Source organism: Mustela nivalis, assembly GCF_964662115.1.
Source record: "Mustela nivalis genome assembly, contig: HAP1_SCAFFOLD_1523, whole genome shotgun sequence".
Classification (NCBI taxonomy): Eukaryota; Metazoa; Chordata; class Mammalia; order Carnivora; family Mustelidae; genus Mustela; species Mustela nivalis.
The window spans coordinates 81,495-104,770 of record NW_028135141.1 but is presented as its reverse complement, the minus strand read 5'-3'; the positions used below and the strand labels follow the sequence as shown (position 1 = coordinate 104,770).

Below are 23,276 nucleotides of genomic sequence, written 5' to 3'. Positions count from 1 at the left end.
AGGGGGAGTGGGAGAGGGAGAAGCAAGTTTCCCATGGAACAGGGACCCCAATGTGGGGCTTCATCCCAGGACCTTGGGATCATGACCTGAGCTGAAGGCAGCTACTTAATGACTGAGCCACCCAGGCATCCCCCTCTCTCCTCTTTCTACATTCAATAATCATGAAACTGTATTAACTATACTTCTTTTCTATCATTGCTTTATATTTCCCCTGCCACTGCCCTACACAAACATGAGCTCTTAATTGAGGACTTCCAGAAGGGGAAAAAAAATAACCCCACCAACTAGTATTGCTATTTATTAAATGAATAAAAAGTTTTTAAGCAAAACAAATGGGAAAGGCAGCACCTGGGTGACTCAGTTAAGCATCTGCCTTCCCCTCAAGTCACGGTCTCAGGGTCCTGGGATCAAGCCCCATTCCAGGCTCCCTGCTCAATGGGGAGTCTGCTTCTCCCTCTCCCTCTGCCCCTCTGCCCCACTTGTGCTCTCTCTCAAATAAATAAAATCTTTTGAAAAGTTTTAAATTTTTAAAAAATGAGAAAGATATAAGGCCTAGAAAAGAACAACATTGTAAATTGAATAAATTGAGCCTCCTGACTTTTTGAGTATAGAGGAGTGAACATTTCATAATGGACTGATACTAGACTAAGGAAATATAAGCGTCCTTTATCTTCCAGTCTCTTTACATGGTTTTTTTCCAATCTATCCTCCACATGAGGGTTGACCAAACTATGGCCACAGGCCAAGTCAGACCAGTCATGTGCCTGTGCCCCCATAAAACTTTATTTACAGAACCAGATGGTTGGCTCTTGCTATTCACCTACGTGTTGCTACAGCTGCTTTCACACTATAGTGGTAGTTGTAGTTGAAAAACCACAGGGCCTAAAATATTCACTATCTGGCCCTTTAGAGAAAAATCTTGGTGATCACTATTTTGTGCCACAACCAGAAGACCCTAATTCAAATCTAATCTTGTTACCCTTCTGCTTCACATTCTCCAGTGAAGTACTGCTCCATCAAGTACTGCTGGCTCCCTCCCCAATAACCATGCCATAGTCTTCATTCTTGCTGGAAAACCACAACTTTATTTGGATATTTATTGTCCCAAACACGAAGCCGCCTTACCGTAGCTTCAAAAGAAAAAAAGATTATTCTAAGCTAATCACAGTACCTGGTTTACCAGTGGTTGGTTTAGGAACAAGCATGTGATATAACCTAGCTTATAAGATGTTAGAGGAAAGTTGCTGCAAGCCTCGGAGTTTTCTTCCTATTTTAAGAAACATATAGCGGAGCCTGGGTGGTTCAGTTGTTAAGCGTCAGCCTTCAGCTCGGGTCATGATTTCAGGGTCCTGGGATCCAGCCCCACATCAGGCTCCCTGCTCAGAAAGAGGCCTGCTTCTCCCTCTGCGACTTCCCCCTGCTTGTATTCCCTCTCTGTCTGTCTCTCTCTGTCAAATAAATAAAAAAAATCTTAAAAAAAAAAGAAAAGAAACATATAAAGAAAAACAGTCCTTCCAGTCACTGGATATTGTTGCTAATTAGCCAATCAGGAAAGGACATATAAAATACTGCCAACCTCAAAGCTAAAAAGAGACAACTGGCATCCTGGAGACATCACTGAACCATCAAAAGAATTCTGGTTCTGACCGTTTTAGTCACTGTTTGGTTTGGTTTGCTTTTTTTAGATTTATTTGACAGAGAGTGAACGCATGCAAGAGAGAGTGCACAAATGGGAGGAATGGCAGAGGAAGAGAATCGTCAAGCAGACTCCATGCTGAGCATGGAGCCCTGTGGGATGTGGGGCTTGATCTCATGACCCATGAGACTGTGACCTGAGCTAAAACTAAGAGTCAACGTGTAACTGACTAAGCCATCCAGGTGGCCCTGTTTTAGTCACTATTATAAGTCACCTGTTATTTGCAGCTTAAAGCATTCAACCTGATAAATTTCCCAAGGTCTACATGGTAAGATCTACACCTTTCTATGGTACTGAAAAACTTTCATTAGCTTGCCTTAGCTAAGTATTCACTCATTCCAACCATTCCCATAGCACACTTTTTGCACCAGCAAAACTGAACTGCTCATAAGTGCTCCAAAGTTCACTCATACATCTGAGCGTCTGCACTGCTGTTCCCTCTGCAAAACATGTAATCTTGATGGACGTTCCTCCTGTTAAACATGGTTCTTCTGCTTATTTACCTGGCAAACTTACTACTCAGTCTGCATACTATTGACTTACATATTAAATACGAATAAAAACCTAACAATGAGAATTATAAACACGAAGGGGCTCTGGCACATAGTAAGCACGGAATAAACTAAATAATTAAAATAAAGTAGTAAAAATAGAGTAGATAATAAAAATGACAATGATAATAACAAACTCCTGGAGGGCAAGGATTGTGTTTTTTGAATGTCTGTATTCTACATCAGAGTGACAGTAGCTAAAATACACTTGATAGTTATTTGCTAAGTGAACAAATGAAAATGAGTAAATTGCAAAACCGAACCAACCTACAGATTTTCTTTGATAAAAGTCTACTAAATTAAATGTTTCTTCATGCATTTCAGATTGTACAACACTAGGTGCCATATGTAGGGACAAATGGTAGCATTTTTGTTATTGTGAATCATTTTTCTGCTTTTAGTATAATCTGTTGAGCCTCAGCTGCCCCATTTGAATTTTTATTATGATAATCTCTTTACTAATGGCAACAGAGTATCATGTTCTAACAAAATTACACTATCCCGGGGTGCCTGGGTGGCTCAGTGGGTTAAAGCCTCTGCCTTCGGCTCGGGTCATGATTCCAGGGTCCTGGTATTGCTGCATACTAGCTAAGTTTTCCAGCTCATATTTTTTGCCATTTGTTTATGGTACCACGAATGTATTGTAGAGTTCCCAGTTTTTAAGGATAGCTCCTTTTTTAATGAGACAAATCACTATGTAATAATATTTACTAAATGTAATCCACTTGAAAAAATTAAAAGATCCATATACATAACAAGTTCAATTTGTTTTAATATGCCTAAAGAGGAAGTATAAAACATACTAACTTAAAAATCTTTCTCTTATTGACACAAAGATATAAGGGATTTTAGGGGTCATGACTATAATAATGAATTTCTTTTCAAACAATAATGTCTTGTATTTTAAATTGCCTAAAGTTAACTTCCTTTTTTGTTGTTGTCCACACTGAGGTACTTTTAAAAAAAATTATGTTCAGTAGCCAGCATATACTACATCGTAAGTTTCGGATGTAGTGTTCAATGATTAATTAGCTGCGTATAACACCCAGTGCTCATCACGATACGTGCCCTCCTTAATACTCATCACCCAGTACCCGCATACCCCAATCCCCTCCCTTCCGTAACCCTCAGTTTATTTCCTGGAGTCCAGTCTCTCTCATGGATTTGTTCTTATTGTTCATGACAGTATTTAAATTCTTAAATAATTCTGAATACTGGATTATTAAGAAAGATATTAAGGAGGTGGGAGGTTGGGGTACCAGGTGGTGGGTATTATAGAGGGCACGGATTACATGGAACACTGGATGTGGTGAAAAAATAATGAATACTGTTTTTCTGAAAATAAACTAAAAAAATTTTTAAAAAAAGAGTGTCTTTTTTCCACTGTGTATTTTTTCCTGCTTTGTCGAAGATTAATTGACCATAGAGTTGAGGGTCCATATCTGGGCTCTCTACTCTGTTCTACTGGTCTATGTGTCTGTTTTTATGCCAGTACCATGCTGCCTTGGTGATCACAGCTTTGTAGTAAAGCTTGAAATCAAATGTGATGCAGCCAGTTTTGTTTTTCTTTTTCAACATTTCCTTAGCAATTTGGGGTCTCTTCTGATTCCATACAAATTTTAGGATTATTTGCTTCAGCTCTTTGAAAAATACTGATGGAATTTTGATCAGAATGGCCTTCTGATTGCTCTAGACAGTATACACATTTTAACAATGTTTATTCTTCTGATCCAAGAGCATGGAATGGTCTTCCATCTTTCTGTGTCTTCTAGTTCTTTCATGAGTGTTCTGCAGTTCCTTGAGTACAGATCCTTTGCCTTTTTGGTTAGGTTTATTCCCAGGTATCTTATGGTTCTTGGTGCTATAGTAAATGCAATTGATTCTCTAATTTCCCTTTCTGTGTTTTCATTGTTAGTGTATAAGAAAGCCCCTGATTTCTGTACATTAACTTTGTATCCTGCCATGTTACAGAATTGCCGAATGAGTTCTAGTAGTTTGGGGATGGAGTCTTTTGGGTTTTCCATATAAAGTATTATGTCATCTGCGAAGAGAGAGAGTTTGACTTCCTCACTGCCAATTTGGATACCTTTTATTTCTCTTTGTTGTCTGATTGCTGTTGCTAGGACTTCTAATACTATGTTGTACATGAGTGGGGAGAGTGGGCCTCCTTTTCATGTTCCTGATCTCAACGGGAAGGCTGCAAGCTTTTTCCCATTGAGGATGATATCTACTGTGGGTTTTCCATAGACAGATTTTATGAAGTTGAGGAATGTTCCCTCTCTCCCTATACTTGAAGCGTCTTAATCAGGAATGGATGCTGAGTTTTTTCAAATGCTTTTTCCTGCATCAACTGTGAGGACCTCTTCTATTATTGATTTGCTCTATCACATTGATTGATTTGCAAATGTTGAATCATCCTTCCAACCCAGGGATGAATCCCACCTGGTCATGGTAGATAATCTTTTTAATGTGCTGTTGGATCCTATTTGCTAGAATCTTGTTGAGAATCTTAGCACCCATAATCATCAGTGATATCAGTCTGAAATTCTCCTTTTTGGTGGGGTCTTTGCTGGCTTTGGGGATCTGGTTAATGCTGGCTTAGAGACAGTCTCTTCAATAAATGGTGCTGGGAAAATTGGACAGCTATATGTAGAAGAATGAAACTCAACCATTCTCTTACATCGTACACAAAGATAAACTCAAAGTGGACAAAAGACCTCAACATGAGAAAGGAATCCATCAGAATCCTAGAGGAGAACATAAGCAGTAATGTCTTCAACATTGGCCACAGCAACTTCTTTCAAGATGTCTCCAAAGGCAAAGGAAACAAAAGTGCAAATGAAATTTTGGGACTTCATCAAGATCAAAAGCTTCTGCACAGCAAAGAAAAGAGTCAACAAAACAGAGAGGCAACCCATGGAATGGGAGAAGATATTTGCAAATGACAGTACCCAGGATCTATAAAGAACTTCTCAAACTCAGCACAGACAAAACAGATAACCATGTCAAAAAATGTGCAGAAGATATAAACAGACACTTCTCCGATGAAGACATACAGATGGCTATCATACACATGAAAAAATATTCATCAGCACTAGCCATCAGGGAGATGCAAATTAAAACCACATTGTGATACCACCTTACACCAGTTAGAATGGCCAAAATTAGCAAGACAAGAAACAACATGTGTTGGAGAGCATGTGGAGGAAGGGGAACCTTCTTACACTGTTGGTGGGAATGCAAGTTGGTGCAGCCACTTTGGAAAATGGTGTGGAGTTTACTTAAGAAATCAAAAATAGAGCCTCCCCATGACCCTGCAATTGCACTCCTGGGTATTTACCCCAAAGATATAGGTGTAGTGAAAAGAAGGGCCATCTATACCCCAATGTTCATAGCACAAATGGCCACAGTCACCAAACACTGGAAACAACCAAGATGCCCTTCAATGGATGAATGGATAAAGAAGAAGCGGTCCATATTCACTATGGAGTATTATGCCTCCATCAGAAAGGATGAATACCCACCTTTTGTAGCAACATGGACGGGACTAGAAGAGATTATGATAAGTGAAATAAGTCAAGCAGAGAGAGTCAATTATCATATGGTTTCACTTATTTCTAGAGCATAACAAATAACATGGAAGACATGGGAATACAGAGAGGAGAAGGGAGTTGAGGGAAATTGTAGGGGGAAATGAACCATGAGAGACTATGGACTCTGAAAAACAATCTGAGGCTTTTGAAGGGGTGGGGAATAGGAGGTTGGGGGATCCAGGTGGTGGGTATTATAGAAGGCACGTATTACATGAAGCACTGGGTAGAGTGCATACACAATGAATTCTGTTACACTGAAAAGAAATTTAAAAAACAATAGAAAGATATTAAGAAAGAAAAAAAAATAGGGGCTCCTGGGTGGCTCAGTTGGGTAAACATCCTCCTTCAGCTCAGGTCAAAATCCCTGGACCCTGGGATTGAGCCCCCCATTGCGCTCCCTGCTCAGTGGGAAACCTGCTTCTCCCTGTCCCTCTGCCTGTGCTCTCTCACTTTTCTCTCTCTCTGTCAAATAAGTAAAATTGAGAGGTGAGGGAGAGAAAGAGAAAGAAAGCAAGAAAGTGAACTTATACAATTTACACATTCAGGTTTTTTTTTTTTTTCCCCACTGTTCTTTCTTTATCAAAACTTTTTTACTCTGACTTCATCTATGTGACCACCAAAAGTACTTCACTCTGAAAAGTCTTACCTGGGTTGTTATTTTGCGAAAAATTTTTAAGTCTTTCTTCTGTATGTTTGGCAATTGTTTGGTGATTGCTACATATAAAAAGGGTGATAGACAACGTTACTATTTTAATACTGATATGAAAAATATTTACCAAATATATCAAATTCATAAGTGTATTTGAAATAATATCAGAGCTAATATCAAAACTTAAAATACCCCATATACTTCAAAGTAAGGTGAACTAGTCATGAAGTAGTAATTTAGCAATTAGTAGTGTTAGCTTGCCATAATGGAACGTGTTTTGAACTCAGTGGTCCTAACTCTCTAACCACAGCTATTTGCTCTTGGAGGAGCCACTTCTCTCTATCTCAAGTCTTCCTCTATAAAACAGGCATCTTACTGCCTTATTTCACAATGTTGTTAAGAGGATTTAATGAAATATTTTACCCAAAACATGGCCTCTTGGGAAAGATGATGCCCACCACTCCAAGAAGGTCAGTATGACACCTTTCATCACCTCATAAGAAAAGGCGCTCTGCAGGATTTAAATCAGGCTTGAGATACAGGCCTAGTAACAAAGGAGAAAGGAAAGCCCAGGCTCTTCCTGTAGCATTATTTGAACCTCTTTAACAGCTTAGAAGGGTCCCAACTATCATCTGCTAGCAGGATAGACAAGCAAAATCCTCAAGTGGTACTTCATTATGAAGGTCAGCACAAACATATGGGCTTCACGTAAGACTTTTGAGTGTGAAGGGAAGGGTGTTTGTGGCTAAAGCCAGGGGGCCCGGCAGCCAGAACAGGGTGCTGGTGCCTTGGAATAACAGCTGAGCATATAAGCATATGTCGTAAACTAAAAAATGTTGTGACTTTGAAGTCTCATTGTGGGTCACCATGGAGACTGGGGAATGTGGATCAGCAAGGGCTTCCTGGGAGCAAAGGTCAATCATAACCAGACTGCAGGGGGAAAAAATTGCCTTCTAGAGAACAGGTCTGTATAAAAAGTTATTTGCAGGGGTGCCAGGGTGGCTCAGTCATTTAAGTGTCTGCCTTCAGCTCCATCATGATCTTGGGGTCCTGGAATTGAGCCCCACATCTGGCTCCCTACTCAACCTCTCCCCCTGCTCATGCTCATGCTCTTGTTCTCTCTCTCTCACAAATAATTAATTCTTTATTTTTCTTTCTTTCTTTTTTTAAGATATTTATTTATTTATTTATTTATTTATTTGAGAGAGAAAATGAGAGAGGGAGAGAGAGAAGATGAGAGGGGGGAGGGTCAGGAGGAGAAGCAGACTCCCCTCTGAGCAGGGAGCCCACCTGGGGGGACTCAATCCTGGGACTTCAGGATCATGACCTGAGCCAAAGACAGTCGCTTAACCCACTGAGTCAAGAAGGCACCACACAGCAATATTGCAGCAATAGAATCAAAGGAAACAAGGCAATGATAAGAATGTCCTTTTTTCCCTCCAAATGACTTGAAGAAAGAGGATGGTCTCTTTGGTCTTTGGGAACTCTTTAGGTTCTTGGAAAATTCAAGGGGGAAAGAATAGGAGATAACCCTCAAGGAAAAGGATAGGGCTTTCTACTAAACTGAGCATCTCAGGACCCAAGTAACTAGTTGGGGGGGCGTGATGTTGGGGTACCTAGGTGGCTCACTTGGCACTTGGTTAAGCATTTGCATTCAGCTCGGGTCACAGTCTTGGGGTCCTGGGATTGAGACCCACATCAGGCTCCCTGCTCAGCAGGAAATCTGCTTCTTCCTCTGTCCCTACTCTGCCCCTCTCTGAAATAATTATAACTGAAATCTACAAAGAAAGGAAAGGAGGAGAGGGAGGGAGGAGAGGGAGGAAGGGAGGGAGGCAGGAAGGAGTAAACACACAAATGTAACATTCTTTGTACCCCATGCATAACAGTTATCCTTGGAATGAAACAGATACAGTTAGGGTCCCTAAAGATAAAGGTCTCGATAGTCCTGAGATTAAAAAAAAAAAAATCCCGCACTCATTTTTAATGCTGACTAGTCTAGCCTTTGTCTTGGTTTCTGGCAAGTGACATGGGCTAACTCACTACAGTCCCCAAATTGCCGGAATCAAACTACGAACGCTCATCTGTTGCATAAGAACTAAGAGTTCAATTATTTTAAACTTCACTTTAGTAATAACTAACATTTTAATGTAAACACTTACCCATCAAATCCACTAAAAAGAGCATAGTCTCCTGCCGTCCATCCACGTTCATCTCGAGAAGAGGTATTAACACCTTGCTGAAGAAGAAGCCTGACTACATCTGGAGATGTAGAGGGTGCAGCAAGCATGAGGGCTGTTCTAAAATAACAGAGACATAACTTCACCCTTAGGAACTTAGGGTTATCTAAACAGCAAATTTCATATACTTTACCAGGTTAATATCTTTCCTGTCAGTACAGAATTGACCATTAACAACTTCAAGTGTTTATCTTTGTAAATTACCTCCATGGCTAAAATTAAAAGGCAAAAGAGAAGCCTCTTGTCCCACCTGGGTATGACAGTAGAAGTTGCTAGTTTAAAGTCATTTGATGAACAAGAAACTATGCTGAGGTCACTTAACTGAACGAGTGAAGATTTTAAAAAAGAATTCCCCATTTTTTTTCCTTAAGCTGATTCGGTGTATTTCCAAGTCTTCTAGAGGACAGGTCTGTATAAAAAGTTATTTGCAGGGGTGCCTGGGTGGCTCAGTGGGTTAAGCCTCTGCCTTCAGTTCAGGTCATGATCTTAGGGTCCTGGGATCGAGCCCCACATTGGCCTCTCTGCTCAGTGTGGAGCCTGCTTTCCCTCCCTCTCTGCCTGCCTCTCTGGCTACCTATGATCCCTGCCTGTCAGATAAATAAATAAAATCTTTTTTAAAAAAAGTTATATGCAGGGGTGATTGGGTGGTTCAGTCATTTAAACGTCTGCCTTCAGCTCAGTCATGAACTTGGGGTCCTAGAAGTGAGCCCCATGTCTGACTCCCTGCTCTAACCCCTTCCCCTGCTCATATTATCTCTCTCTCTCTCAAAAAAAAATAAAATCTTTAAAAATAAAAAAAAACAAAAACACTACTTGAAGGCTTAAAATAACAGCATTCATACTAACAGTAATAAAAGAGTCATAGTTGCAGTTAATGGTACTAAAATAAGCATGGTTAGGCAGTAAATTAAATACTATATATATAAAATATTATTTACACACAACCCTTGTAGGATATATTATCCTTCTTTTCATATCAGAGAACGTATCAGAGTCACATATCCAGCAAGTAGGAAAGGAATTAAACCTAGTCTTGTGTCTATCTAAAGTCCATCTCTTTTCTCTTTATCATCAACCTATGATTTGTACTCACAAAAAGAAAAATCTATTTGATGAAAGTTATCTTTCATCCTTCTACCCTTACCAATGAAAACTCTCTCTCTCTCTCTCTCTCTCTCTATATATATATATATATATAACATGAAAAAGGATGATAAGCCCACCCTATCTGGTAATAGTAATTAATAATCACTTAGGGATCACCTAACATCAGTATTCTTTAAAAAAAAAATTTAAAGCAAGGAGTCATCCAAAAGATAAAACAACTCCTATTTATGTTTAATATGCATCTTTTAAGGAGAATTTATATTAAGTAGAAGTTTCTAAAAAATACTATAAAAGGGTTAAGAAGTTTAATATTGTGTCATAAAATAAAAGGAGTGCACACTTTATAATAAAACTAATATGAAACCCTTTTAGGTAACATAAAATCATATGGCAGAAAAAAAAAGGACTACAGATCACATCAGTCAATAATAGGAAGGAATATAAATTCTGTGTATACTGTTCTTCATGTTGCCCCATCAGAATAATTGCTTTCTGCCTAACTGATGACATGTTGACATTTTCACTATATAATTGTACTCTTTCTGACTTAATTATACCACCCTAGGACAATATACGGTTAAAAAAAACACAACTACTGTACCTTTTAAACTTATCAACCACATGTACATCTGCTTTTTTTCTAATTAACAATTCCACCATTTCATGATTGTTTTCAATTACAGCAAGTAAAAATGGTGTGAATTCGACCTGTAAAAGTGAAAGAAACAATTTTTAATTTACAAAATTACATACTTCCATACTGAATTTTATTTTTTTTTATTTATTTATTTTTAAAGATTTTATTTTTATTTATTCGACAGAGAGAGATCACAAGTAGGTAGAGAGGCAGGCAGAGAGAGAGGAGGAAGCAGGCTCCCCGCTGAGCAGAGAGCCCGATGCGGGACTCGATCCCAGGACCCTGAGATCATGACCTGAGCCGAAGGCAGCGGCTTAACCCACTGAGCCACCCAGGCGCCCCCATACTGAATTTTAAAACCTATAAAGTATCCTCTAACCTTAAACACATATATAAGTACTCTCAACCCCCCAACTTCCCCAGCCCTCCATCTTCCCCACCCCCTGCGACTACCCCTACCCCCCCCCACCCCCTTTCATCAGCTGCTCCTTCTCTTTGCAATAGCCCTCCACAGGGGACCTGGGTGGCTCAATCTGAGGGTCTGCCTTCAGGTCAGGTCATGAGCCCAGGGTTCTGGGATCCAGCCTCACGTCAGGCTCCCTGCTCAGTGGGGAGTCAGCTTCTCCTTCTCCCTCTGCCCCACCCCTATGCTCACTTCTCTCTCCCACTCTCACTCTTTCAAATAAATAAATATTTTTGAGAAAAATAAAATAAATTCAGTTAAATAGTCCTCCTCTACCTCTTCAACAGATTAACTGTAGTCATTCTCCAAATCTTACTTCAAACATTGACCAGTTCCAAGAATCTCGGCTTCTCTCACAGTATTTATCACTGTATACACTACTTATTTTATTGCACCCATCGAAACCAAGAGCTTCTTGAAGGAAGGGACTATTTTTTATCTCTATATCTCCAAACTCTAAAACATAGCTGTAAAAGCTTAAAGTATTTTTACTGAGTTAACAGCCTAAATGATTATCTCTGGTGTAGTGTTTCTTAAATTATAGTCCAAAGAACATATACTTTGCAGGAAGGTGAGGATTGTGCCTCAATAGAAAGATTCAATGTTCCTTTATGTTTGAGAAATATTACAGAACTGCACATTATCTCTAGTGCAAAAGAAACCGGTTTAAATTTGCTTATCCCCATTTGACAATACTTTCATGGCAAACATTAACATTTCAGAAATTAGTTTCAGGGATACAGTGTCGAGAGCTTTCCAATAAAGGTGAAGCTTTTCTCCAGGTTATACCAACATGCTTGATTCTCTTCTATCAATGGTATCAGGATCCCAGATGTCAACATAAGGCTCTCTTGCTCCAGATGGGTCACTAAGGAGATGGGCTCTAAATTAAAAGAGCAGCTCTTGGGCATCTGGGTGGATCAGTCAGTTAAGCATCTGCCTTTGGCTCAGGTCATGTTCTTGGGGTTCTGGGATCCAGCGCTGCATCAGGCTCCCCTACTTTTCCCTCTCCCTATGCCCTTCCTCCCTACTCATGTGTGTTTGCTCTCATGCTCTCTCTCAAATACATAAAATCTTTCTTTAAAAAAAAGTTCGTTAAAGTGAAATCTTAAAACTTCGAATAATTGACTGACAGTTTACAGCACTGTTAGCCAAAGCCGGCCTCTTTCAAAACTTGAAGAAAACCAACACTTGGGTCAACAAAAACTTAATAACTATAATCAATTGTAGATAATTGCTGCATTTAAGAATGAAAATGTATCAAAGATTAGTATTAATATCAACTGAATGATAGAAACATAGATCACTTCTCTATCCCTATAACTAGATCATAGTCTTAGAGCAGAATAAGGCATATTCCATGTAAAATTACTCAGAATTACTACTTGGGTTAGAAGCATAGAGGCATAAAAATTCTTGCTATGTGAAGAACATGCTTCTCTTCTTATAAGTCTGTATATGTGCTTTCTTCCTGCTTTCTTTCTTTACAGTCCCTACAAAAATGTATTTCCAAAAAGTGCACTCAAGAAAAAAAAATCAAAAAATAAAAATAAAGTGAAATCTTAGACAATGAAGTTATTTCAAAATATTTTCATTGAGGGAATGCTTGAGCTTGTACGTATGAAAAATTGACCCTATGTCAACCAACAGTGCTTCCTTAAGGGCAGTGGTAGGAGGTAAGGCATGTCAAAGAAATAACAAATGGAAGAGTGAGTGTGGTCCCCCTCGACTCCCCATGCACAGCTACTAACCCTGAAAACCTACACAATGCTGAGCAGGAACTACTCTGTGAAATGGGAGACCCCAGTGCGGGACATGGCAGGCAGAGTGGCTATGAGCCCAAGTAGATGCCCCTGGAGGATGTCAGGACCCGATCCCCGTGCTCTCATCTTCAGAACCTTGGGGCCTGGAGTGCCTGGGGATTGCAACCTGCTGCTTTCTCCTCCCACTCGCACTCACCCAAGTTACCCCACTAGGTCATGGTCTCCCACCCCTTCCCAGCAGCACCCATTTCCTAAGCCCCTGCACAGCACCCAGCCTCCATCATCATCTCATTCCCCATCAGGCCTTCAAGCCTTTGTGGGCTCTGAGCCCACCATCCACTCCCAAGCACTAATGGGAAGATTCTCCTCCTGGGGTGGAAGGGCGGCTGGGAAACAGAACTCTGCCCTTTCCATGGGCTTCATCGTTCTCTAGTCCTCCCTGCCCTGGCTTTGGAGTTGTTTCCCTGGTACAGGACTTGATGTATAGAATTCAGTATTTATTATTTATTACATATAGGAATAAATATGTAAATAAATGTTTTGTAGCTAAAAAATTTATATATATATGTTTTAAAATTTCAAATACTTTATAAATAATGTTGATGTACCTTGTTTCTTGCTTCAATATTTGCATGGAATAAAATCAGCTTCTCTACTATTGATGTGTTCTCACCAGCAACAGCATAGTGGAGGGCAGTATTGCCAAACTTATCCGTAAGATGTGGATTAGCACCATGTTCTAAAAGAATAGTTACACATGCCTCTTCCTGGTATTGTACAGCCTGTCAGTAGTATCCCAAGAAACAGAGTGTAAATTCTGGGAATTTAAAGCAAGCATGCTACAAACAATTAGTTACACTTAATTGCAATAGATTTTCATACTAAGTAATTAAATCAAATCCATCTCAGGCAGACACAGCTGCTACCACACACCTTCATTAGAGGAGTCCTACAGTCTCCATCATAGAGGTCAAGCTTGCATTTCCTCTCTACAAGAAAATCTACCATGTCAGCATGGCCGATGGTACAGGCCAGATGGAGAGGCGTCCTATGAAAGTGAAAGAATGTTTTAGGAAATTATAGTGCACGATTTCAAAACATGCAATTAATTCATGTAATTGTAAACTTTAAGTAGCATCTTATTCCTTTGACTCAAAAACAAAGATTTCATTTTCTTTTGAAGAAAGTACAGTATTTATTAGTGATCATTCACCATACTAATAAAAGAGCAGGCTATCTGACGAGGTAGAGCTTGACCTCAGGATTCAGCTCAACCTGGGTTTAATAGGATTTAAACTTAATAGTTATGGCTCAGCCTTATCCTCAATTTCCTCATCAAAATAGTGGAGAGAAAAACAGTTATCTCATGTTCCCTGCCTTGCTCAGTTTGAAGGTCATGTGACTCTTGACCTCAAGGGTCATGAATTCAAGCCTCACGTTGGCTACAGAGATTACTAAAAACTAATAAAAATAAAGTAAAGGATAGTTATCTCACAAGACCTCATCACCATGCTTAAATGAGGATCTATGCAAAGTTTGTTTCATATTATTTTTATGACTGTTACTATTGCTACTATTGTACAAAGACAACACTCCCATTAGGTAAAGTGATACAATTATGCCTATTTCTCAGGTATGTTTTAAATATTCACAAGAATACTATATATCAATGATTCTAGGAGGCTCATTTTGTCACCTTTTAGTATCTCTGACACTGGAATGTGATTTATAATTCAAACTGTCTTACAACTATAATTGGCAGAATTTTTAAAGATTTCTTATTGGTATACAATATGGTGGGGCATCACACAATCAATGTGCCTTACGTTAAATGAAATAATGGTATATACATACAACAGCTCTACTGCAGTTCTAGTCACATGGTTGGCATTTAAATAAATTTTAGTTCTTGAAAGCACTATGGGAAAAGAGGACTAAAATAACGAAGAATTCTTTTTAAGTAAATCTACAATCTGATGTTCAAGAAACTTTAAGCCAAAGGAAGCTCAGGATTCAAATAAACAGGAACAGTTTTATTATTGTACACTATGTATTTTATATATATTTTATATATGAAATAATATATATTTTATATATCTTATACATAAATATATATTTATATATGACATATTTTCATATACATTATATTAAATAATAAACGAAATTATTTTTCATTTTATTAGATATTTAGATTTATAGATCATATGAAAATCAAGAATTACCAATTATCAATATTAGTATTTAATACCATTATAAATAAATAAATAAATAGCAGATATTTCTGCTACTGCAACAACAACAACAAAACAAGACAAAGACAACTGCAGGCCTGTGGTCCTGACACAGGTGGGGATTTTCTAGGGGGACTTGAAGCCCCTGGACACCTAGGGGGACTCAAACCCCCTGGCTGCCTATGGGGACACAAACCCCCTGGCGACCTACCAGTGGAGGGAAGGGGCGTCCCCGCATCCACTCTAGCCCTGGGGAGCGTGGCTGCTCCAGCTTCTCCCCAGTGGGCCATACCCTGGAGCTCCACAACCAGATAGACAGGATCAAACTGACCGCTCAGGGCTATCTCTTGCAAAGAGAAGACCCCTCCCAGCCTGACAGACTTTTCTAGAGATCGTTTAGCCGGGCTATACACAGGTGACCAATGAGATTGTGATACACAGAGAAAACTGAACAATCATGCAAGGTCTGCCACACACAGAGAAAACTGCCCGGGCTTTCTATGTGTGACCAATTGAATTTCAATTTACCCTAGTAATATACGGATGGCCAACTGAATTTCAATTTACCCTAGTAGATATATGGATGACCAACTGAATTTCAATTTACCCTAGTAGATATATGCGCACCCTACTGATTGGATGTCTTCACCTGGCCAGACCTGCCCCTGTATCTAGCCTTTGCAAGTAATTTCCTCTGGGAGGGGCGGGGTCAATCTAAGTTCACTACATAAACACAAAATGACTCCCTCTGGCTAAGCAGGCCCTTAATGCCTATTACCTTTTCCTCTTGTCTCTTTTATTCACGTTCTTCCCACGCAAGAGCAACCGCTGCATTTTGAATATGTTGTCCATGACAGCAACTTTGTGGATCTTTTTGAGCTCTTTCACGCGGATGTTATACCGGGGCTGGGTCTCCGTGACTTCCTCCTTGTGAACCGATGCCCTCAAGTCATTCATCAGCTCCATGTCTAAGGTCGGGGATGAACGCACCTTCGCAGTCCGGAAACCAAAAAACTTCTTCATTGCAAAGCCTACAGGCTTAACCAACACTCCACTTTCCGCTCGGCTCTTCGCCGCTTCTAGACACCAGCACCAGTGCTAGAGATAAGCCAAAGGAACCGAGCAACAGTTAGGAATCTTGGAGCACCTAACAACCGTAACCATGACGCCAAGCACAAATGCGCTTGCGCACCTCTGAAGCACGCGTGTCTGCGCCTGCGCATGAAGGGCAGCGCCTAAAGGTGCCCAAAGCGCATGTGCGAAGCCCAAGCCTCTCAGATCACATTGTGGCAGGGCCTCCGCTTGGCTCGCGGCTAGGGGCGGCGGGGCCTCCCCTCGGCTCGCGGCTTGGGGCGGCGGGGCCTCCGCTGGGCTCGCGGCTTGGGGCGGCGGGGCCTCCGCACGGCTCGCGGCTAGGGGCGGCGGGGCCGCCGCTCGGCTCGCGGCTAGGGGCGGCGGGGCCGCCGCTCGGCTCGCGGCTAGGGGCGGCGGGGCCGCCGCTCGGCTCGCCGCTAGGGGCGGCCGGCGGGGCGGCGGGGCCGCCGCTCGGCTCGCCGCTAGGGGCGGCCGGCGGGGCGGCGGGGCCGCCGCTCGGCTCGCCGCTAGGGGCGGCCGGCGGGGCGGCGGGGCCGCCGCTCGGCTCGCCGCTAGGGGCGGCCGGCGGGGCGGCGGGGCCGCCGCTCGGCTCGCCGCTTGGGGCGGCGGGGCCGCCGCTCCGCTCGCCGCTAGGGGCGGCGGGGCCGCCGCTCGGCTCGCCGCTAGGGGCGGCGTGGCCGCCGCTCGGCTCGCCGCTTTGGGCGGCGGGGCCGCGCTTGGGGCGGTGGTGCCGCCGCTCGGCTCGCCGCTCAGGGGCTATAAATCTGGATAATAATATTTTAAAGACTCTGAACACCTACAACAAACTAAGAAGTGTTTATTCATGAAAATTACTGAAGTTTGATTAGAGTTTTGTGAGTCTGTGCTGTGCTCTCAGTTCCCATGCCAGAAACCTGTCACTTAGAGAAGGGACTTTCCTGACCTGAGGCCGAGTAAGTCAAAGAGGTGGCCTCCATGCTAAGCAGACAGGGTTCTCTAGCCTGAGGTTGCAATGCTGTTTGGGGAAAACAAGGTAACAGTAGCAGGGTACTTAACTGTAAGCTCTGAGAGGTCAGAGAGCCATCTGAATGTGATAAGCACTTGACAGAAGCTCCAGGTTTACCCAGGGCATGCAGTGGAAACTGAAGCTGGTTCAAGCCACCCACATACCCATGGTTGCCAAGCCATGCGCATACACGCAAAGAAGCAAAAAGCTTGTTAGTAAGCAAAAACCAGGGAGCCTTGAAAATGACCCAAATGTTGAATGGACTTAGAAGCCCACACAGATCCATCAGCAGAGGAGAAAGCATGAATAATGGGGTGTGCAAACAACATCTGCCCAATCTTTGGCTAAATGTGAAAGGATGCAGGCACAGCAGCAACATGTAGGAAGCAAGACTTAAAAATTTAAGAAATGAACAGAGACATCAATGGCTGCACACTGCAGGAGAGACAGACTTCATAAATTTCCTGGAGGCAAGTTATTAAGCAAAACAAGACAACCCCCTGGGGTGGAAATCAGAACCCCTAATTGCTACATCACCTGAAATTTAACAAGATTATAAAAAGGTGACCCTTCCTACAAAAAGCATTAAGGAGAAACCCATCTAAGTATTTCCAGATGGTAGATTCAGCAAAGATTTAAAAGATTGAAAAGCAGCTACATGGACATGGTCAAAGACTAATGGAAATAGTTTGAAAACCATGATGAAAATGACACAACACATGAAGAGTCTCAATAAAAAGATATACAGGGGTGCCTGGGTGGCTCAGTGGGTTAAGCCTCTGCCTTCAGCTCAGGTCATGATCTCAGGATCCTGGGATCCAGGCCCACATTCAGCCTCCTGCTCCGCAGGGAGCCTGCTTCCCCCTCTCTCTCTGCCTGTTTATATGCCTACTTATGATCTTTCTGTCAAATAAAAAAAAAGTTATAAAAAAATAAAAAGATACAAAGTAAAGTATTGAATGGGAATTATAGCTGAAAAATACAGCACCTGCAATCAAAAATTCAACTGATTTGAGATGACAGAAGAATCAGTGAACTTGAAGAATCAGAAATTAATCTCAAGCAGAGAGGGAGGTAAAAAACAATGAATAAAATGAACAAAGCCTGAGACCAGATCAACGATAAGTGTACCAACACATATGTAAGGAGACCCCCAGAAGGAAGACAGAAAAGGATTAATATATTTGAAGAAGTAATTGCCAAAAATTGCTTAAATTTGATGAAAATCTAATTTGCAGATCTTTGAAGCCCAGGAAATCTGAACTAGGAAATAGAAAAGCACATCCACACCTAAACATGTCATCATGGGTTCAAACTGCTAAAATCAAGGATAAGTAAACAAAAACAAAACCTTGAAATCTGCAAGAGAAAAAAACCAATCTATCACAAAAGGAGACCAAAATTATGATTAACAGCTGACTTCTTACAAAACAATAAGGGGAGCTGGGAGTCTATGGGATAACATAAATCAAAATTAAAAAAAATAATGGAAGCTAGGAGTCTATGGGATAACATAATCTAAATGATTAAAGATTTTAAAAAGGCAACCATGTATTCTATATCCAGTAAAACTATTCTTAAAAAAACAAAGGCAAAAATAAATGACATTTCCAGAGAAAGACTGTGGAAATAAGAGTCTATAAAGCACTAGTTATGTCACTGTATTGTTGAGCTGCTGTAACATGCACAGATATAACATATGGCACTAGGAGCACAGAGAAGAAAATGAGATCTACTGAAACAAAGTTCCTACATTTGACCAGAATTAGAGTAGACTGACAAGATGCACACAGTCATACCTAGATCAATCACTAAGACGTAACTCAAAAAAGGAGGAACAGAAGGATCTCTTGAGATATGAGAAAAACAGGAAAGAAAAAGCAAAATGGGAAGTGTAGAAACAAGTATATCAAAACTAAATCTGATTAACTAAACACTCCACTCAACAGAGATTGTCAATTGGATTCAAAAAAAGCAAGATTGATAAAGAACTTGTGTTCAGAATATATGATCTCTCACACCACATAATAAGACAACCCAAAAGGTATGTGTTTTGGTGAGTGCTGTGAAGTGTGTAAACCTGGTGATTCACAGACCTGTACCCCTGGGGATAAAAATATATGTTTATAATTTTCAAAAAAAAAAAAAAAGGCAACCCAAAAGGGACAGTGAGGGTGCTCTGAGTGGATGTTTCTCCAAAGAAAATATACACACGGCCAATAAAACAGGAGAGGATATCACTAGTGTAGATAACCGTATGTTAATCCATGAGATATTATTTCATTCACACCAGAATGACTCTAAGAATGACATTTTTATCAAAATGACTCTAAGAATATGCTGTAGAAGATACGGAGAATGATGCATTTCATCAGGTCCGTAAAAAGGTAAACAGAAACTTACTACATGACCCAGCAATTTCTACCTGAGAAGTCTGTCTAGGAAAAATAAAAACATGCATCCACACAAAGACATGTATACACACAGGGAGAAGGAAGGAAGGAGAGAGGGACAGGGAAGGATGAAAGAGGAGAGAAAGGGGAAAGGGAAGTGGCCAATTAAAAAATGGGATAATGAATCTGGACCAAAGTTTGGAATTTAGATCAAGTTTGAAATTAGATCAAGATTTAAAGCTACTCCCCCCCCCAAAAAAAAAGAGGCAAGATACGGTATAGCAAACTCCCTCTATCAACTTCTTCAATGAAGACCATATACAGCTTAAAAGTTATTAGAAAACTGTAGGTAATTTTAATAAAATCACTTCAAGAATATAATCTGGTTGTAAGGCCAATACAATGAGCTCTAAAATAATTCTCTTCAGTTAAATAAAGTCATCTGTAAATCCTGTAACAACATGTTCATATTCACAAAATCTGAATGAAAAGCAAATATGACTTTCCATAACCAGGAGAGTAATTCAAAGTTCACTTTGAAAGGATTGAGATTTGGGGTTAATCTTTCTTTTAATACTAAGCATACTTTTATAGTTATTCAGATTTTGAAGTGACTCACTTTTTATTTAACAAAATATTTGCTGCTCTGAAATAAATTTCATTAGTAAGAATGATGGTGTTTAAAACAAACAAACAAAAAGACCATGAAAATGCAAGCTGCATTTCTAATAAATAAAATATTTAAAAATAAATAAATAAAAATAAAATTGTGATCTTTCCCTCAAAACTCCCAGTCTTCTTCATGCTGCTCCATATTTTTCCTATAATGCTTCATCACATTTGAGCACACTCTATTATTATTTCCTCATATGCAATATCATGGTTTAGTTTCTGTTATAAATGACAGCAGAGACTTATTTCTTCTGTCCCAATACCTAAAAGAGGGCTGGAGTATATGCAGCGAAGCTAAAACTTCCAAGGTTCTAATCACGGCTTCATTTTTTCTAGGGTCCAGCCCTACCCAGGAGTCCACCAGAGTGGCCTCATACAAATGACACTGCCATCACCCAGGAAGCCCTGTGTCAGACATCAGCATCAAAGACCAAACTGCAGAAGCAAAGATGCACTTAGTACTCTTGTCATTTAGGGAATAACAAGAGTTTTAGTGCCTCAAACTGGAGGTAGAGACCAATAAATATATTTTCTATTTTATACCTTTAAAATCAAATATTGGTCTTATATAATTAGATAATATTTGAAGAGTGCAGGGTAAACATTTTAACTGACTCCTTTAATATGTTCAAAGGTGACATTTTTCATGTGGACGGGATCTACTGCAGAATCAATCCCTGTTATCCAGAAGCAGACTAAAGAGAACAAAAATAATTCTTTATATATTTGTTAGTTTCCTAAAATTTCAACCACCCTATTATTCAGATGTAAGAAAGTACAGAAAATTATATCTAAGTTTACATACATTAATTCATAGTGAAGTAAAGAAACTACATCTTCCAGATTTCTAGACCATGTTGAAGGAACAAATGACTCACATTAAAGTTACATCTTTTTTTTTTTTTAAGATTTTATTTATTTGACAGAGAGAGACACAGCAAGAGAGAGAACACAAGTAGGGGGAGTGGGAGAGGAGGAACAGGCTTCCGCCAAGCAGGGCGTCTGATGCGGGCTCCATCCCAGGACTCTGGGATCATGACCTGAGCTGAAGGCAGACACTTAACAACTGAGCCACCCAGGGGCCCCTTAAATAACATCTTTACACCTTCCAATCAAAAATTTGAGGCACCTGTGTGGCTCAGTGGGTTAAGCCTCTGCCTTCGGCTCAGGTCATGATCTCAGGGTCCTAGGATTGAGACCCACATCAGGCTCTCTGCCCAGAAAGGGAGCCTGCCTCCCCTCCCCCTCTGCCTGCCTCTCTGTCTACTTGTGATCTCTCTCTCTCTCTCTCTCTGTCAAATAAATAAATATTTTAAAATGAAAAATTATTTCTTTCTTCCCTCATCATATCTAACAAGAGAAATTTAAACCAATCATTCTCAGACTCAACTCTGCATAAAAATCACTTGAGAAATGTATAAATGCAAGTTCCCAGGCCATGGCCTAGAATTCTGGTTTGTAGTTCTAGAAAAAGGTCCAGGACTGTTTGCATTTTTAACCGTCACCCTAAATTATCCTGATACAACTGGTCAGGGATGTACACCACGAGATACACTGCCTTAAACCCAATATAAAAGCTAGCACTAGCATATTTTTTTAAGTGTATACCTTAAAAGATTATTTCACTTTTCATGCAGCCTCCTCCTCTAGCAACTGTTATTACTTGCCCTCAGATGATATATATCAGTAATAATATCATTAAGAATGACAGTGAAAACTTGGAAAGACAGTAAAACACTTCAGATCAACTACAGGGAACTATTACAAAACTATCTTAAAACCTCTCCCCTTTGGTTAAACTTCCCTACTGAACAGATGTAAGTGAGTAAATAGAGCAATTTCTAATTTCCTGAGAAAAAGACAAAAATATTGTCTTTAAGACAGAAATTTAGATGCAAAAAAAAAAAAAAAAGATCAGTAAGCAAAACTAGAGTTTTGCTGAAAACACTTAACATACCAAGATTACACAAGTTGTCAGAGCAAATATACACTGGACACTAACAGTTTTAGCCCACTACATTGTTTATTTAAGGATCTACACAGTGAGACTTTATAAGTTATGCAAATTAAATTTATAGCCAAACCACGTGAACCTTATAAGAAATTATAAGGCAGTGCACTTCATATTTTGATATATATTTTGATTTAATATAAGAAATTAAGAAACATAAAACAATAGCCAGAACTAACCCCACCCCTCCAATATCGATCATATGGTGTCCCTACACTGGTTGTGTTTTGTAAATGAGGAGACAAAAGGTGACTAGCTATAAAAAGAATATTCTTGGGGTGCCTGGATGGCTCAGTCGGTTAAGCATGACCTCAGGATCCTGAAAATGAGCCCCACATCAATAGGGATCCTGCTTCTCCCTGTTCCTGGTGCTCCCCATGTTTGCACTCACTCTCTGTCAAATAAATAAAATCTTAAGAAAAAAAAAAGAATATTCCTGGATGTTAAAATCTCATCTAAGTTTTGATGCCACAAAAACTTAAAATATCTGGGGTAACATGCAAGTTCTGGGATGAAGTCCTGATCCAGACCAACTGTTATTCTTTAATTGTTATCAGTTTTTTCTCTCAAGGTAACCAATCATAAAGAACTTAGAAAACACGAGGTAAAAACTGAATAGCTGAGAAAGCAACAGGAACTACTTCAGATGGGCATTATTACTTCATTTTAGACTGGTAAAGTGAGAACTAGGAGAATCACTTGAGGCAATTCTTAATTATATACTAAATTTATATATGTGTGTGTGTGTATATATATAGATACATATATTTTTTTAAGATTTTATTTTAGATGGGGAGAGAGAAAGCACACAAGTGGGGGAAGGTGCAGACATCTCGATCCAAGACCCTGAGATCATGACCTGAACTGAAGGCAGATGCTTAACCAACAGAGCCACCGAGGAGCCCCAAATTTTTATATACTTATGTATTATATATAAATTTTTCATAAATTTATTAGTATGTCTTTGTATTCTTATTATACAATTATTCTACATGTTTTTAAGTTTTATAATTGGACAGGTTTAACTTTCTAGAAGTCTGGAAAACCAACCACTAAGCTAACATTTTTGCTCTAACATAATCCTTGGAACATTAACAAAATATTAATTATTTTCTCAAAATAAAACTTGAAATTCGTACAGTGTCTAAAGGAACTTTTCTTGTAACCCACAAAGCAATGTAAATATAATGAGC

General features: G+C 39.9%; 1 protein-coding gene across 1 annotated transcript in view; it reads right to left on the bottom strand.

Moving 5' to 3' along the window:
* Window positions 1–16,105, bottom strand: part of LOC309857900 (ankyrin repeat domain-containing protein 26-like) — a 37,490-nt gene extending 21,385 nt beyond the window's left edge. Inside the window, exons 1-6 of the mRNA XM_082750621.1 lie at window positions 15,706–16,105; window positions 13,630–13,744; window positions 13,305–13,478; window positions 10,435–10,541; window positions 8,649–8,786; window positions 6,487–6,554 (exon numbers count right to left, since the gene is read on the bottom strand). Of these exons, the coding sequence (XP_082606747.1) occupies window positions 6,487–6,554; window positions 8,649–8,786; window positions 10,435–10,541; window positions 13,305–13,478; window positions 13,630–13,744; window positions 15,706–15,950 (847 nt within the window). The 5' untranslated portion in view covers window positions 15,951–16,105. The remainder of the gene's footprint in view (window positions 1–6,486; window positions 6,555–8,648; window positions 8,787–10,434; window positions 10,542–13,304; window positions 13,479–13,629; window positions 13,745–15,705) is intronic.
* Window positions 16,106–23,276: the final 7,171 nt, after the last annotated feature.